At 44.3% G+C, this 17516-nt stretch overlaps 9 protein-coding genes across 9 annotated transcripts; 6 read left to right on the plus strand and 3 right to left on the minus strand.

The window, feature by feature from the left end:
- Positions 1-186: 186 nt before the first annotated feature.
- C5L36_0B07050 (uncharacterized protein) lies at positions 187-1488 on the plus strand (the record flags this gene model as incomplete). Its single annotated transcript, XM_029465070.1, has 1 exon — positions 187-1488. One exon carries the CDS (start codon positions 187-189, stop codon positions 1486-1488), a length of 1302 nt encoding a protein of 433 aa, XP_029320929.1.
- A 1067-nt stretch (positions 1489-2555) lies between these two features.
- C5L36_0B07060 (uncharacterized protein) lies at positions 2556-4307 on the plus strand (the record flags this gene model as incomplete). Its single annotated transcript, XM_029465071.1, has 1 exon — positions 2556-4307. One exon carries the CDS (start codon positions 2556-2558, stop codon positions 4305-4307), a length of 1752 nt encoding a protein of 583 aa, XP_029320930.1.
- A 418-nt stretch (positions 4308-4725) lies between these two features.
- C5L36_0B07070 (uncharacterized protein) lies at positions 4726-5688 on the plus strand (the record flags this gene model as incomplete). Its single annotated transcript, XM_029465072.1, has 1 exon — positions 4726-5688. The coding sequence occupies one exon, from the start codon at positions 4726-4728 to the stop codon at positions 5686-5688; it is 963 nt and encodes a 320-aa protein (XP_029320931.1).
- Positions 5689-6095: 407 nt separating this feature from the next.
- On the plus strand, positions 6096-7196 carry C5L36_0B07080 (uncharacterized protein; the record flags this gene model as incomplete). The annotated part of the gene is made up of 1 exon (XM_029465073.1): positions 6096-7196. One exon carries the CDS (start codon positions 6096-6098, stop codon positions 7194-7196), a length of 1101 nt encoding a protein of 366 aa, XP_029320932.1.
- A 336-nt stretch (positions 7197-7532) lies between these two features.
- C5L36_0B07090 (uncharacterized protein) lies at positions 7533-8435 on the plus strand (the record flags this gene model as incomplete). The annotated part of the gene is made up of 1 exon (XM_029465074.1): positions 7533-8435. One exon carries the CDS (start codon positions 7533-7535, stop codon positions 8433-8435), a length of 903 nt encoding a protein of 300 aa, XP_029320933.1.
- A 38-nt stretch (positions 8436-8473) lies between these two features.
- C5L36_0B07100 (uncharacterized protein) lies at positions 8474-10114 on the minus strand (the record flags this gene model as incomplete). Its single annotated transcript, XM_029465075.1, has 1 exon — positions 8474-10114. One exon carries the CDS (start codon positions 10112-10114, stop codon positions 8474-8476), a length of 1641 nt encoding a protein of 546 aa, XP_029320934.1.
- A 143-nt stretch (positions 10115-10257) lies between these two features.
- On the plus strand, positions 10258-11751 carry C5L36_0B07110 (uncharacterized protein; the record flags this gene model as incomplete). Its single annotated transcript, XM_029465076.1, has 1 exon — positions 10258-11751. The coding sequence occupies one exon, from the start codon at positions 10258-10260 to the stop codon at positions 11749-11751; it is 1494 nt and encodes a 497-aa protein (XP_029320935.1).
- A 151-nt stretch (positions 11752-11902) lies between these two features.
- C5L36_0B07120 (uncharacterized protein) lies at positions 11903-13015 on the minus strand (the record flags this gene model as incomplete). The annotated part of the gene is made up of 1 exon (XM_029465077.1): positions 11903-13015. One exon carries the CDS (start codon positions 13013-13015, stop codon positions 11903-11905), a length of 1113 nt encoding a protein of 370 aa, XP_029320936.1.
- A 328-nt stretch (positions 13016-13343) lies between these two features.
- C5L36_0B07130 (uncharacterized protein) lies at positions 13344-15458 on the minus strand (the record flags this gene model as incomplete). Its single annotated transcript, XM_029465078.1, has 1 exon — positions 13344-15458. The coding sequence occupies one exon, from the start codon at positions 15456-15458 to the stop codon at positions 13344-13346; it is 2115 nt and encodes a 704-aa protein (XP_029320937.1).
- Between the last annotated feature and the right edge of the window lie 2058 nt (positions 15459-17516).

Here is a 17516-nt window from a genome sequence, read left to right on the forward strand (position 1 = left end):
TTTTAACTCATTCTCTGCGACTGATGTAGTAAGTTAAATCAGGATTTTTTACATTTCATTTCAACGTTTGTTATTCTCTCAAGTTGTGAATCTGTTTAAAATCTCCTTCTATTTATTTGTTATTTTTGGACTTTTTATTTAGGGAAACCTGTATAAGAGAGAGAGAGAGATTACTCGGAACAAGCAATGGTGCAGTCACATGGTGTTTCGAATTTGCAGGCAAACATGCAGAATATTTTTGGTGGGCTTCGGAAGAGAGCCAATAAGGAAGGAGCCGAGCAGAAAGGTGAAGATAGTTCTGTGCATTTGAACGATCGTGATGATCTTATGGAGGACGACGATGATGAATACGAGGCGCCATTGAAGTCCAAGAAAAATACACGTCGGCCGAAGGAGACTGCGTTTACGCAGCAACATCTAGCAGCTGTGCATCCGATTCTGACAGCCAAGACAATAGTGCCACTCTTTGTGTGTCTAGCCATTATTTTCATCCCCATTGGAGCAGCCATGTTAAAGGCTAGCGAGAATGTACAGGATTTACAGATCGACTATTCACACTGTTCGGAGGTGGCGAAGGAGGGTATGTGGACTACCGTGCCGGATGAATACTACGAGTTTCACTTCCAAGAGGATGTTACTATAAAGCCGCAATGGCGATTGGGGAGTGACAGTGCTTGGGATGCGTATCCCGAGGAGAAGGTTATCTGTGAGGTGCAATTTGAGATACCCAACACGATGAAGGGTCCTATATACTATTTCTACAAGTTGACAAATTTCCATGCTAACCATAGACAGTATGTAAAGTCGTTCAGTGAAGACCAGATCCAGGGCAAGGTTGCCAGTGTGAGCACTATCAGGGATTCCGTAGGACAGAACTGCAAGCCTTTAGCTACAGATGATGCGGGGAAAATCATCTATCCATGTGGGTTAATTGCCAATTCAATGTTCAACGACACGTTTACGTCTAATTTAATAGGCGTCAATGGGACTACGAGTGATTTTAACATGACCAACAAGGGCATTGCATGGTCGACGAATTCCAAGAGGTTCCAAAAGACTCAATACAGCTATAAGGATATAGTTCCACCACCGAATTGGGTGAAGAAGTTCCCCGAGGGGTACAACTCTAGCAATGTACCGGATATATCGCAATGGGCCGAGTTCCAGAATTGGATGGCTCCAGCTGCACTAGCTGATTTTTCCAATATGGTGTTACGGAGTGATGAGGATCTGGGGAAGGGGGTCTACCAGACCAACGTGGGTCTTCATTTCCCCACTGTTGAGTACAACGGCAAGAAGATTATCTACATCACCACGTCGAGTGCCATTGGTGGCCGTAACTCTTTCCTTGGGGTTGCCTGGATCATTGGGGGAGCCATTTGTCTAGCTCTAGCACTTGCTGTGTTTGTAGGGGTGTTATTGAAGGGGCGCAAATCCGGCGACACCAGTCTGCTCTCGTGGAACCGGGGTGTCGTTGATGACGAGTGATTTATGGCTCAACCAATGGTGCCAGCTGTTTTTGTATGTTTGTACATTTATATAAACGTATTTGCATCTACACCTATACCTATATCTGCATTTACACTTACACCTACACTTACATCCAAATACAAGTACCTGCATACACCAAAAACACCTCTCCGCGACGCACACCGACGCGACGGCGCCGCAGCTTGTCCATTTGATTGTCCCCATTCTGTCTCTGCAGAGGAAAAAAGGGGAAGGCGCTACCCCCCTGTAAAGAAGAATCCTTGTATGGGGCCATGCACCCGGTATACTCTACACTTCTCTAGTACACCACATCTTTCAATAACGTAGTTTGTTCTCCAGCACCACCACGCTACTCTGCACTAGTCCAGTATACTCTGCATTAGTCCAGTATACTCTGCATTAGTCCACTATACTCTGGCTGCGTATACCGATAGTCTCCTTTCCGTTCTTGTCTAGACTCTCTTCTCAACTCTCCAACATTTCCATGCTGCTACTTTAAACGCTTCTTTGCATGCACAAATTCGCCCTCTTCTATTTTCCAACTTTCTCATATCCGCAGCACAGTTTCCCTTCTAGGACAAACGTGCATCCGCCCTCTCCGTGTTTCTCTGGGTTTGTTGTTTCTTCGCTCTGAGATGTTCAACTGTACCGTCTCGCCATTGTACATGTTAAAAATTGCCATTGTACATGTTATAAATTGCCATTGTAAATTCTCGTTGGCGTTGTAAATTCTCGTTTCCGTTTCCGTTTCCGTTTCCATTGCCCTTTTCGTTTTCGTTTTCTTCTTCATCTTCGTTTTCGTTTTCTTTTTATTTTCGAGCTAGTGTTTGTGCTAGTGTTTTTACTAGTGTTTGTACTAGTAATAATTATCATTGTTATTGTCATTGTCATTGCTTTTGTTCTTCTTGATTTTTTTTTTCCCCTATTTTCGTTATTCTCTAATAAACGTTTTATATCTGCTACTTTGACGTTGGCTGTTTATCTTCTCTCCCTGTTGAACCGGCTACATCATTGTACCTGTTTATTTGGTCGCATTGCCCCCTGTATCACCATTCTCATTAACCATGCACACCCACCACCACCAACAACAAGAACAGCATCAACAGCAACAGCAACAGCAACAGCAACAACACCCGCCACTCCCGCTTCCGCTGGCTCTCCCCCATCCACACCCACAGTCCCTGACACTCCCTCACCCACATCACTTACAACATCAACATCAGCTTCCATACCAACACCAGCATCAACAGCCTCCTCAACAAATGTCTCTTCCTCTTTCGACACATCTCTATAGAGGACCCACTTACATCTCTCCTTCTCAACACTCCCCCCATCATCCTCCACAGGGCCAACAGCTGCTCTACCAAGGTTATCCGCTCTACTACCAGCATTCTTCTCCAACTCCATCCACACTTCCTGTCCCCGTCTCTGTCCCCGTCCAGCCTTTCCAAGGAGGCCAACCGATCCAGCACCCCCAGCACCCCCAGCATCCCCAGCCAGTGCAGTTGCAACAACAACAACAACAGCCACTAGTCTCTAATGGAGGCATCAAACCCGACACCAACACCAACACCAACATCAACACCAACATCAACGAAAACACCAATGGGGAAAGTAAACTTCGACGTGGCCCATGGTCCCCTGAAGAAGACAAACAACTACTTGAACTTGTATCAATGTTTGGAGGAGAAAAAAACTTGAATTGGGTGAAAATATCACAAATATTAGAAACCAGAACTGCCAAGCAAGCTCGAGAGAGGTACCATCAGAATTTAAAGCCTTCATTGAATAGGAGTCCTATATCACCCGAAGAGGGGAGGTTGATTGAGGAGTTGGTTGAGAAACATGGGAAAAGATGGGCTGAGATTGCACGTCACTTGAATGGCCGTAGTGATAATGCCATTAAGAATTGGTGGAATGGAGGCGCCAATCGTCGTAAGAGGTTGAATGGCAAGAAAAATGATAATGATGGTAGAGAAGAAGGAGAAGAGGGAATGGAAGGAAAAGATGGGAAGGATGTCAAGAAGGACGACAAGGAGAAAGGTGCAATTAATAGTCTGTTATCCACGCAGAACCCCTCCGATTCATTGACCAAATCAAACAGATTCGATCTGTCTCCATCTACTGCAGATAGAGATCGTAAAAGAAAGGTACATGATGAAGGTACATCAAAGAGGAGAAATTCAATTGCATCTACGAGTAGCTTGAATGGGAATGCAGGCGTTCCATTTTTAAGTCCTACTAGTTCCAACTCTTTAAAGTCCAAGAGTTCTAGGGCCTCCTCTGTAGGATCCACCGAATTCTTTGAATCTCATGGCCCGTTATACACGGGTCCCAACAGTCGTCGTGCCTCCATGTGGGCGTTCCCGCCTTCTTCAAGCCACCGGGGGTCGGTGGGGAGTATTCCAGGCAACCACAATCTAAGAAGGGCCAGCCTGAATGTCAATGCACAAATGAGCTCTCGTAGGGGCAGTTTAGGAGGCCGGTTGTCAATTACAAGTTTGAACCAGTATGCTCTCTCACAGCAGCATCAACAACAGCATCAACAACAGCATTCTCAGCAGACGTCGACAACGTCTCCTGCATCGTCTCCCTCCCTGTCTGTCTCTACGGTGTCCGTGCCGTCATCAACGGGGGAAACACTGTCGTTCAAGAAGAACATATTCAAGAAGGGTTTCAATTTGGGAGCTACTCCTGTCTACCAGGAGGGAGGTATCAAGGCGGTCGAAGGCCCCAAGGGAGAGAGTGACGGTCTGGAGCGTGAGAAGAAGAAGAAAGGCTGTTCCAAGATGTCCATTGCCTCTCTTGTTAGTTGAATTGGTCAGATACCACTCCTGCCCATGGATCTATTTCTAAAACATGTACACTTTACACTTGATGTTTCTATTTCGTACTTTTAATACTAATACCAATACTAATATAAATACTGACTTCTATTGCAACATCACTCCAGCTTCAGCTCTAACCACATATACCTATACACACCACACCACAACCACAACTACGCCTATCGTCGTGTCTGTATCCGTCGGACTTCTTGTAGATATGTCGATCTTTATAAGTACACACCAAAATTACCTTGATTTTGATTTTCCACCCTCGGTGATTTTTTTTCTCCCACCTTCTCTAAGGATAAACGGCTCTTATACCTATTTCCCCCCCCCTCGTGATGGACCAATCTCTGTCTCAAAACGGTGAACTTGAACAGGCTTAAAGAGCAGAGAGCCATTGGATATGGATTCCGGAACACAACTAGAGAAACTACGGGAGGTTGTCAAGACGATCGAGGACGTTGACGGCGCTGTTCCTGCTGCGTTGGCGGCAATGCCAACAGATGGGTTGCTCAATGTGGCTTCGCAGGTGAAGATGCTCATTGATGCCATTCCGGACACCATGGGGGTCAGTTTGGGTGTTTGTGGGGCTACAGAGCGGGCTGTTGATATGGTCTCTCCAAACGACACGACGGGACCTTTGGAGACAGCAGCAGAGGAAGGTGGATTTGCGGAGCCATTGTCAATGTCACGTCCGTTACGAGCACCATTGGCGGCTACAACGTCGACAGTTTCGAAGACAACACGGTCGGATTCGTTAGTGTCACCTTTGGAAACAAGTACGGGAGCAACTATGGCTGTTGTGGAACCATTGGCAGCAGTGGAAGAAGCGTTGCCCCAGACACTAGTACAGACAGGACCCGCCAAGGCCACCACTATAGGACAACGGTTTGGATATCCTGCGCCGCCGCCGTTGTCGACATACAACGGCAAGATTGGACGGTCCTTCTACACTTCTGCATACAATGCCTCAACACCCATCTTACCCAATTCGCAGGTGGCGTATTCGAGTAACCAGGGGAGTGAATGGATCTTGTGCCGTGTGCTGAAGGTGTTAACGGAGACGAGGTTTGAGATCCAGGACCCTGAGCCTGATGAGTCGCATCCACACGGACAAATCTTCCGTGCCCATTACAAGCAGGTTATTCTCGTCCCCGTGCATTTGCAGCCGTCGGCCATTGCCAAGTTGAAGACGTACAAGGTGGGGATGAGGGTGTTGGCCAAGTACCCGGAGACCACGACCTTCTACAAGGCGGAGGTTGTGGGCAACGATGGGGACGAGTGTCTGCTACAGTTCGAAGGAGAGGAGGAGGCAGAGAAGACCACACGGGTACATCGTGCGTTTGTTCTACCATGTCCGAAATGACACCTTTCTGGATTCGACAGTGAATCTACACGGGAGAGAGAGACAGAGAGAGAGACAGAGAGAGAGACGAGGAATTGTTATTAGAAAGAGATTGCCTTCTAACTACTTTCCCCCCCTCTTATCCTATCTTATTTTCTCTTGTATTTGGTTCTCCTGTTTGGTTGTTTTCCTTTATGGTTTGCTTTCCTGTTTTGTTTGTCTCTTTTTTTTTTTCACATTTTTTTCCTCGTTTTCTCTTCAAAGCGGTTTTTCATGTTTTCTCGTTAGCGAAAAAAATGGGAATGCGGGAAATCGTCCACTAACAATTTTTCCAATTTGCTGAGGAGATTTTGGTACGTTACTATGAAACTGATCAATTGGGGGTGGGGTTTTAACCTGATAAGACAAGAACTGTTTGAGGGACAAGAATGTTGGCGTTTATCAATGACGGTGTCCGCGTTGTGCGTAGCCAGGTGTCTCAGCTGATGCAGGTGAGACATGCGACCAAGAAGGTTGTTTCGTCCAAGACACACATGCAAGATTCTCCAGGTAAGAGGCTAGGTGCTAAGAAATATGAGAATTCCGAGGTGAAGACCGGTCAGATCTTGTACAGACAGAGAGGTACCAAGTGGTATCCGGGCTTTAACGTTGGCATTGGTAAGGACCACACGTTGTTTGCCTTGGAGCCAGGGTTTGTTAAGTACTATCTCGACCCGTTCCATCCCAAGAGGAAGTTTATTGGTGTTGCGCTCAACAGAGAGGACAAGTTACCGTACCCTCATTTCGAGCCGACCCCTAGAAGACTGGGCAGGGCACTCTTGCCCGAGAGGGATGCCTCCAAGGAGGCGGAGTACTTGCCAAGAAAGGTACAATTGTTAAAGCCGGAAGTTGAGCAGAAATTGCGGGAAAGAGAGGAGAAGAGAAACACCAAGCTCAGTACATTCATGGAGAAGCTTGCTGAATTTGAAGCGCTTAAGGAGTTGTCAAAGGAAAATCTCCAAATTGCAGCCCAAAGACTGCTTAAGATTGATGGCTATTTACGTGGTGGTAAGTCTCTCAAAGATTCAAGATTCAATGCCACCTTTTACTTTGCCTACGATACGAAACTAGCTGTCAAAAGAGGCGAGCTTGCCCAGGATGAAGCTGATGCTCAGATTGACACTTACAAGAAGATTGCATTGCTTGTTGACAAGACTGTTATGTTTGATGCCAAATACCAACTTGTCAAGAACCTCACTGAGGAAGAACTGGAGTCTCTCAAGGCAACTTCTCTAGCTGAACTTGACCAGTTAATCCCAGACAGAAATAAGCCTGTCTCCAAGAAGGACCACAAACAGGCACTGGAGATTATTGGTCGTCCATGCTTCAGCTTGAAGATGCAAAGTGGCCTTGAAAAACACTACTTGAAGCCACTCATTCCAATTGTCGGTGATGTCAATCCAAAGGATAAGCACGTTGTTGCTATCCCAACCATGAATGTCGAAACAAGGAAAATCGAAACTGTTTACATGAGAAAGAACTTTGTTTAAGCAAACACTGTACCCTGTACCCTGTACATATCTATATCTATATTTATATCTATATCTATGTAGAAGACTAACATCCATCCAATTTCAAAGTTTGAATTACGTTGTTAAGAGACACAAAGCAGATCCGCAGCGAAAATGTCAGAGAGCACAGAAACGAAACAAACCAACCGGAAAGCAAAAGGGAGAAAAAAAACCTCACCTTTGTTGATCTGAGAAGGTAAACGGCTTTTCCCATTGAAAATGGTAAACTTTCCATCGATGAATCAATGACAAATCATCACATTTGATTGTCTTTCTTTTTCAAAACATCCAACTGTTGTTCTTGCTGGACGAGTAATGACGCCAATGAGTAAACGATGCCTCGGGCTAGTAAATGACTTCCTTACGAGCGATGCGTCTCTTCCACTCTCTCAACTTTCTCAAGAGATGATCCCCCCGGAGATTATTGACCGACATTCCAAGCTAAGCACACCATCAACATATCCGGGCATGTTTGATAGCGGACTACACAGGGCTACACAGGAGGCTGTGGCACTAACGGTGGAGAATTTTAGGGAGGTTTTCAAGTTTTGGAAATTGGAAGAGTTGAGTATGTCGTATAACGGCGGAAAAGATTGCGAGGTACAGTTGATCATATACTTGGCTATAATCGAGGAGCTCTTTGGATTATCTTGCACTGATGGAGCTGTCAAGGGGTGCTACGTACATACGGAGAATGAGTTTGATGAGCAAATGGAATTTTTACAGACTTCAGTGCAGGAATTCGACCTTGAATTCGTTGGTGTTTATACAAAGGAAGCCAGCCAATCACATGTCTTATCCGAAGGCCCACATCTAAAGGTAGTGACTTCATCTACGTCCACCTTGATGGGTGGCTTTAAGAGGTATCTGGAGGAATGTCCACAAGTGAAGGCAATCATTGTAGGAATCAGACAAACAGATCCATGGGGGTCGAATCTTCAACTACAAATGAAAACAGATACGTATAAGGGATGGCCCGATTTTACTAGGATAAACCCAATACTACACTGGAAGACCGCACAAATATGGTATTTCCTCAAATGGGTGGAATTGAAGTGGCCTCATTTCAAATACTGTAAACTCTACGATATGGGGTTTACCAGTATCGGTGGTAGGAATACAACTATAAGGAATCCGCAATTACGGAGAAGTAATGATAAGTATTGGCCTGCTTGGTGGATATGCAATGATGAAAGCGAAAGATTGAGTAGAATCTAACGAGTCACACTTACAATACACATATACACATATTCTCTTTAATGTCCTTTTGTAGCAATTCTAGTAGCCTCATCCTCAAACCCGTCGACTTTGATGTAGTTGATACCAGCATTGTCTAGCTTCTCCTTGCTTACGTTCTTGGCAACAAAAGTGGAGGGTTCCATAATGCCTACATAAACAGTGGAAATGGCACCATGCTGGTCAATGATTCTATCTAAACACGGCTTATTCCCGCTTAGCCGCAAGGAACATGGTTCCATTGTCGTATAAAGCTCGGTGCCTCTAGGCAAGGATTTTTGCTTCTGCAAGTATTTCTCCATTGCACATTGCTCTGCATGAGTATTTCCTGGTAGTTCTCTCGAGTATCCCGTTTCTAGCACTTTACCGCCATTTACCAGTACTGCACCAACAGAAAATGCTGTGGTGGAAGGTTCACATTTGTCTGCTTCTTCTATTGCTAACTGCATATACTTCTTAGGATGCTCTTGTGCCCAATCGGGGAACGATGTTTCATACGACCAATCTGCACTCGAATATTTATATGCATGGAGGTACAACTCCAAATCAGCAGCATCTGGATCGCTGTATAGTTTCTGTGTACACGTGGTACATTCTTTCCCATTCCATATTTCACCACTCTTGGTACTCTCTCTCAGATAACTTGAAGTTTGGGTGGTTTTACCAACACTTTCCAGTTTGGCAACAACAGATTCAATATCAAACTCACAGTTTTTGCCCAGATTACGCCCCCAGACGCTAGGTGAAGAATATATGGGATCATTTATGATAGGATGCCCCAGGTATTGCAAGTGAACTCTTATTTGGTGCGTCCTACCAGTATGTGGTTTACATAACACAATAGAATGCTCACCATCGTAGCTGATTCTTTTGAAAGTAGTCTTAGCTTCTTTGCCTTTTTCTTCATCTATAATGTTTAACGAAACCCTTGGATCATAGGTGCACAGTGGCTTATCAACCACAAGTTCTTCAATGGGGAATTCACCAACCACTTTAGCTATATATTCCTTACTGACCTCTCTATTTTTTATTTGGTCAACCATTTTCTCCGCTGCTTTAGCGGTTTTTCCCAGGAACATCAAGCCACTGGTTAACCTGTCTAGTCTGTTGCATGGATGGACCTTGAGGCCATGCTCTGCTTCTAAAATTGCAGTTATCGAATTGTATCTGTACCTTCCTGTTGGGTGGACAGGTATTCCGCTTGGTTTATCAATGACAACAATTTCATCATCCTGATAGACAATTTTTATTGGTTTCCCACTAACTGGTGGTTCATGTCTATGGATTCTATGAGTAATGAGATCACCGTTTTTCACTATGGTGTCTTTGGTACTCTTCTCACCATTCACCAAAACTGCTCCTGTCTCTAGAGCTTTCAAGTAATATGACTCTGGATATAACCGGAATTCATTCGCAAAAATGTCCAACAATGTCCTGTCTCTCCAACGTAGCTTACAGAAAGTCTTGTAAGTATAAAAGTAGGGACACACTCTTCTTAACGGTCCATCGATCTGATACTCGATGACTTGTTCTTCATCTTTAGAGTCGGTTTCACACTTGGGAGAATCCACACGACGAACCTTAAATCCATTCGCATCAACGAGTGGCACTGCACCTCTTTTTTTTGTCATTGTGTGGCAGTATCGTCTCCAAAAGTGCATGTATTCACCTTAATTTAGGGTTAAAGCAAAAAAAAACTGTTGAACCTAAAATCAGCAAATGAAAAAAATGCCATTTGGATTTTTTAAAAATTCAAACTAATCCATTACCTTTTTTTCTAGCTGAATCATTAAATCCTGATTCAATGAATCGCATAGCAGCATTCTTTGCACACGGGAAACGGAGGTTTTCTAGCGTAAAGGTGGATAACGGCACCTTGGAGAATTATCACTCGTTCAATCCTCTTGTTAGAGGTACAATCCAGCAACTGGATTCAATTGCACCCAGATTTGCACTGAAGAAAGGTGATATTGAAATTTTAAATCATCCAGTGACATTCTATGAAACATTAAAGGAGAAGATATTGAAAGCAGAGAAGAGAATTTTCCTCTCGTCTCTGTACATTGGTAAGCATGAAGATGAACTCGTTAAAGTGTTAGATGATGCATTAGTGAAGAATCCAAACATTAAGTTAGATATATTAGTGGATGCACTAAGGTCGACCAGAGAGGCACCGCACAGTGACTCTACTGCGTCTCTTATTGCTCCATTGGTGGAGAAACATGGGAAGCATCGTGTCAATATTCGGCTGTATCATACACCACATTTACATGGATGGAGAGAGTCAATTACACCAAAAAGACTTAATGAAATTTATGGATTACAACACATGAAAATATACGGTGTAGATGATGAAGTCATACTTTCTGGAGCCAATTTATCGAGGGACTATTTTACAAATAGACAGGATAGGTACTATTTATTCAAATCTAAAGACTTGAGTAATTATTATCATGGTATCCAAACAGCCGTCTCGTCATTATCATACCAATTGATCACAAGTAGTAGAGGATTCTTCCTGGATTGGCCAACTGATAACAATGCATCAGAGCCACACTTGAATGTTGAGAGATTTCTCAGTGACTCCACACGTGTCCTGGTTCCTGTGTTAAGAACAAAGAAGGTCGAGACCACGACAACTAACGAAGATCCAGACACTTTAGTTTACCCTGTTTCTTCATTTGCACCACTATTTAAAGATGACAAGTCTACGGAACTCCCTTGCGTTTTGAGGATGCTCTCATTACTTGATCACAAGGGCGCCAAATTAACAATGACAGCTGGATACTTCAATATCCACCCTAAGATTAAAGAGAGAATCTTACGGGGACAAGCATGCAGTGAAATAATCACGGCATCTCCAGAAGCCAATTCATTCTATTTGTCAAAAGGTATTAGTGGATTGTTGCCAGATGCTTATGTTTATAGCTGTGAGAAGTTTATGAATGAAGCCAACTCAAGTGCAGTCAAAGTTCTTGAATGGCAAAACGGTGTTGTTAACACACCAAACGGATGGTCCTATCATGCCAAGGGACTATGGGTCACACCGCCAGGAGAAGATACACCTGCCATGACAGTTATTGGAAGCTCTAACTACACCAGACGTGCATATTCTCATGACTTGGAATGCAACGCCTTGATTATCACTAAGGATGACACCCTGAGACAACAAATGAAAGACGAAGTTGATAATCTGAAGAAACACACCTCAGAGTTGACTATGGATGATTTTAAGGAGCGTAGAAGAGTCAGTCCTTTTACTAAAGTCGTTGCTAATATTGTCAGCCCATTACTTTAACTATAATACATGTAAATATCATCACACAAACAGTGAAAGTTGCCGAATATTAGAATCATTATTTATACAATAAAAAAGAAGAGAACATAATCCTTATTTAACTTTAAAACTATATTTATATATATATATATATGTATATTTACATTTTTCATTATTTCTTCTCTCTTCTCGCCTTGACTGCATCAGCTAATCCCTGTAAAGTAGAAACAGTATCCTCCCAAGAGATACATGCATCAGTAATTGAGCATCCGTATTTGAGGGCATCTTTTCCGCCTTGGTCAAGTGGAGGAACATCCTGTCTTCCCTCGACGATGTTAGATTCAATCATTAAACCACAAATGAAGTCTGCTCCATTGGAAACTTGACGTGCAATTTCAGCTGCAACCTTTGGTTGGTTACGATGATCCTTATTGGAGTTACCATGGGAGCAGTCAACCATGATTCTTGCATCTCCTTCCTTTGTGGCACCTGATTTCAACAATGATGCTTGTGCAGCCTTAACATCTTCCTCGTTGTAGTTTGGACCATTTCTACCACCTCTGAGAATAATGAAACAGTCCTCATTACCCTCTGTACCGACGATGGCAACAACACCAGGTTTTGTAACCGAGAGGAAATGATGTGGATGACTTGCAGCACGGATTGCATCGATTGCCACATTCATTGAACCGTCCGTACCATTTTTGAAGCCAACGGGGAAGGATAACCCAGATGCTAATTCTCTATGCAACTGAGATTCGGTAGTTCTTGCACCAATGGCACCCAATGAGAACAAATCGGACAAGAATTGTGGAGAAATTGTGTCCAACATTTCACCAGCAATTGGCAGTTTTTCAGTTAACTTGACAAATAATTCTCTCGAGACACGCAGACCTTTGTTGATGTTGAAGGAGCCATCAATATCAGGATCGTTGATCAAACCTTTCCAGCCAACAGTTGTTCTAGGCTTTTCAAGGTACGCTCTCATGATGATGTGTAATTCACCCTTTAGTTGCTCTCTGAGTTTGGCCAAACGATCACAGTAGTCTAAAGCGGCAGCTGGATCGTGGATGGAGCACGGTCCAATGACAATCAAGAGACGGTCGTCCTTCCCGTTCAAGATGTCAACAGCCTCGTTCCTTCCCTGTAAAATGACTTCCTTGTTAACGTCAGAAAGTGGATATTCACTCTGCAAGAGATCTGGTGGGGTAAGGGGGTTGTAACCGGAGATACGCCAGTCTTCTGACTGGGATCTGTTGCCGACGTTGGGGTTTCTAATAAACATATTTCTTTCTTTTTCGTATTGCTTTTGATGAGAGCAGCAAAGGAAAGAACAATGTCATCAGATTCACAAACATTTCAATCAGGTGTTCTTCCCTAAATATATGGGGAGGGTGGAAAATTAGTCATGACAAATTAAAATTCCTTTACAGGGCCGGAAAAAAAATTTATTGTGAAAAATTTGAGAAATTACTATGGGAGCCGAAAAAAATAAAAGAAAAGAAAACAAAGCAGAGAAAGCAAACAAAGGAAACAAAGGAAACAAAGCAAAGAGAAGAGAGAAAAGAGACAATGTTTTGCCAAGATTTACAGTTGTAAGTTAAGTACATAATCTAGACACGGATTTTCCCGTTTGCGATGTCATTGAGTTTCTCCTCGGTGAGAAGCATGTACTTCCCCGAGTGGGGGTCCCAGAAATAGACGTCAATGTTCCCCTCCTTACCTCTTGGAAGAATTGGGTCTCTAAAGACTTTCTTACTGATCTTGTGGCTATCGTTCAACGAGATGACGTGGAACGTGACGAAAAGCGGGCGTGCATATGGCGGCAAACGTGACTGCGAGGTTGTCGATATCTCTTGTAGGAGCTTCTCCCTAGTTTGCACATCCTTTATATCTCTGTTGTCATCAACGGTTTGCGCAAGAAGATAACCTGCTCTACCTTCATGGTTTGGAACTCTACAGCCAACAACCACACAGTTTTTCAAATGGGGCACTCCATGGAGTAATTCGTTTTCCACTTCAGTTGTACTAACATTCTCCGACTTCCATCTGTAGGTATCGCCCATTCTGTCGACAAAGTAGATGCACCCAAAATCGTCTTTCCTCATCAAATCGTCAGATCTGATATAGGCATCACCTTTACGAAAGACATCACGGACAACTTTCGAGTATGTTGCGTGGTCATCGTTAACATATCCGGGGAATGTGGCCTTAATGTTAGAAGGGTTGAGTACCCGCATTAACATTTCACCCTTTTCGTTAACTCCAGGCTCCTCACAGAAACCTCTTGCATTTCTGTAGATTGTTGTATCATCATTAGGGTCCATTTTCACAAGAGTATATTGCAAGGACAAAAACTTGTCGACAAGCCAACCGTTGTTTCTGATTGCACCTACTCCATGGCCGTCGTATTCGTAACAAGAAGTTGCAAATGGAGCCTCACTTGATGCATAGAACTCACCAATTGCAGGAATCCCAAATCTTTCCTTTAATTTCATCCATATATCGGGACGCAATCCATTACCAAATGCCAATTTTAGCTTGCCATACATTTCTCGTTCATTGAAGGTTTCGTTGGAATCTACCAGATACCGACAAACTTCGCCAACGTATTGAATAGAATTTGCATTTGCCAGCTTGACTTGGGTCCAATAACTTGAAACAGAGAATTTAAGGCCAATCGAGATGGTACCACCGGAGAAAAGTGCCGGGAGGACACCTAGAATAGAAGCAGTACCGTGGTATATTGGCATTGCCGTGTATATATTTGAATTTCTGTCTATATGCATTACCCGGGGGAACAAATGGGTAGCCATAAAGACTTTCCTCCAAGAGTTAACGGCAGATTTGGGTAGACCCGTAGTACCGGAGGTGTAGATTAGCAAAGCAGGATCCCAGTATTGGACACCTGCATCACGGATTTTGTCCAATTGACGAAACTTTTTGCTCGATGGGTTGGTCAGATGGGCCATTGTGGATTTCTCCTCAATTATGAAGGTTTTAAGGTTGGGAATTTCCCGGGAAATTTCGTTTCTTGTTGATTCGTAATTCTCCCTGCAATCGTCATCAATGAGGAGGATTTGCGAATTGACGATTTTGATGCAGTGAAGGAGTGGATTTTTAGTCAAGTTGTAATTGATGAAGGCCGGAACTGCGCCTATATTCCACAATGCAAACCAAATGATGACAAAGAGTGGCTTGTTCATGTAGATCAGCGAGACACGGGTACCTTTCTCCACGCCCATTTCATGTTTTAGAATAAACGACATGCGAAGAATGCAATTGTAGAGTTCCCTGTATGTGAGACGTTCCACAGAGAATGCAGCGTCGCCTGATTCTCTAAAGGAGCCAATTGGACGCACAAACTGAAGCGCTATACTTCCAGGTGCATGATCGACTATTGACTCAAACTCGTACCAGAGGGAGAACCGTTTTGTGATCAGTGACTGGACAACGTAGTGGTTGAAGAAGGATTTCAGTAGGGGGACCAAGTATAAGTCGTCAGACAATCTGAGTCTACGGTTGAGCGACTGCAAGCGACGGGACGCCGCTGGTTTGAGGACAACAAGGGTGACTGCAAGGAGGACAAGGACAGCAAGGAGCCACATGGCGAAGGGATGGTTACTTGAAGGGGGTGGCAACTCAGCAAGCGGAGGAACAGCACTGGCAAAAGGGTAAGAAGCAATGGTTCGATAAGGAGTTACAGACAGGTTTTGAAATAGTGCCATAGTGAAAAATGCACAGCGAACAATCAGCCAGTGCAAAACCAAAATTGCAACTACAACTACAACTACAACTACAACAACAACAACTACAACTACAACACCAAGACGTTACACGTTGTCCTTCCATTCAGGTCCGTGCAAGGACCCCTGTAGCAAGCAGATGGATGTAATGCCTGGCCGCACCGGCCCTCATTGGGTGAGCCGCTATGGGAGCAGTGCCGTGGGAGCACCGCTGTGATGGCCCTTGTGCACCAAAGGGAGCAATTGGCCGTAGCTGTCTGGGGAGCAGTTGCAAATACACACATGTATACACGTATACACATATACACATCCGTATGTGATCACGACCCCCCAGGACCGAGAGTCGTGTAGTGAGAGGCCTTGGACAGAGCCATCTTGGGCCAAAGAGAGCAACGTGGTGGCCCCAAATGTCAACAACTTCCCAGTTAAGGCCCCCAAAGGCCTGCCTTTTGGGTGTACTTGCCAAGCATTGGCCAGCCAAAGAAGAGAACCATGGCGCCTGCCCAGCCGCCCATTCTAGGGATATGTTTTGCGATTTCTACAACGTAGGGGTTAGGACCGATTCTAGCCATGTTTGCCGATGAGTGTAGTGTGGTGTAGTGTGGTGAATAGAAGTATGTGACACTAGATACCGCTGTGGACGGGGTTGTCGAACTGCCACAGCCAAATGTTTACAGAGACGGAGCAGGTCTACACCTTTTATATGGCAGAACCCCTTCACCCTAACGGTTCCTTAACAGTGTCTTGGAGGTGGGGGGAGCAGTCGTACGAGTGTGTGGGACAGCACATACAGAGACGCATCCTTGTACCTGTGGCCAATAGGTGTCTGGCATCTCCATACATTCCCGGACGGACTTTGGTTTGGTTAAGGGTACCGTGGACGGGGTTTGACGAGGGGTGTTGATTTTGTTGCTCCTTCTAGAACACTCCAGTACCTTGGAAAGCAACGGCCAGAGGAGAACAAGACACTGGGAAACGGCCACAACCGTGTGTTTCCGGTATTCCCCGCCTTTCCGTGTGTGCAGGTCGTGCCATGTTTGTGTTGCATGGATATATATATATATATATATACATACATGTATATACATGTAGAGGTAAATGTATGAGTGTCTGCGATGCTGCTGCTGTTCTTGAGGAGTGGCACAAACGACTCTTCAACATGCGCTACACGGAAACCGACGGCTTGCACTGACGGGGTTGCATAGGGACCATTATGCTGTGTCTCTCTGGGTGTTTAGCTAGAGCAGGTGGACAAAGAGGAAAAAGAAAGAGAGGCGGCTACCAACGGTAGCCGCCTCAGACAAGTCCACAAGGGTGGAAATGCACGGCAAGGAGGTTTATCCTTTAGGAAAGGTTGGCAAGTTTTGCAGTTGAGTCTATTAGAGGATATATACAAATGTACAACTAGACACGGGGGGGAATATGTAGGTGACGAAATAAATTAGAGAATGTAGTTTAGTTGGACAGTGTATGGCGATGCATGTCCAGCATTGTTTGAAGGTGTTTCCATAGCTGCAATATAGAGTATGTCTCTCTTGGATGCACACTATGGGTTCCACACTCCTGCCCTCTGGGTGTACTTGCCAACCATTGGCCAGCCAAAGAAGAGCACCATAACGCCTGCCCAGGCACCGACTCTTGGAACGTGTCTTGCGACTTCTGTGATGTATGGATTAGGTCCGATTCTAGCCATGTCTGCTGATGTTTCTAGATATATATGTATCGAGGTGTGTATAAATGTCTCTCTAGGAGATGGGGTTGGTGAAAGTAGACTTACAACACTGTCTCCCTTCTCTACAAGGTACTCATGCTCATGACCAATACAGCAAGGGTTCTGTTGTTTATATATGCCTATCAACTAAGGAGAATGGTACGAGTGTTGTTTCATAATATTCCACTAAAGAGACTTAACGAGTATCTTCCCCATGGTGATTGTCCATGTGGCCCCACAAAATTTGTGCAAACGGTGAGATTTGCAGGGTCAACACTGAAATTCTTCAAGTGGAGAGGAGTTGCCGCCTTTTCTCAAGAGTTTTCCTT

The sequence above is a fragment of the Pichia kudriavzevii genome, chromosome 2, assembly GCF_003054445.1.
Source record: "Pichia kudriavzevii chromosome 2, complete sequence".
Taxonomy (NCBI): domain Eukaryota; kingdom Fungi; phylum Ascomycota; class Pichiomycetes; order Pichiales; family Pichiaceae; genus Pichia; species Pichia kudriavzevii.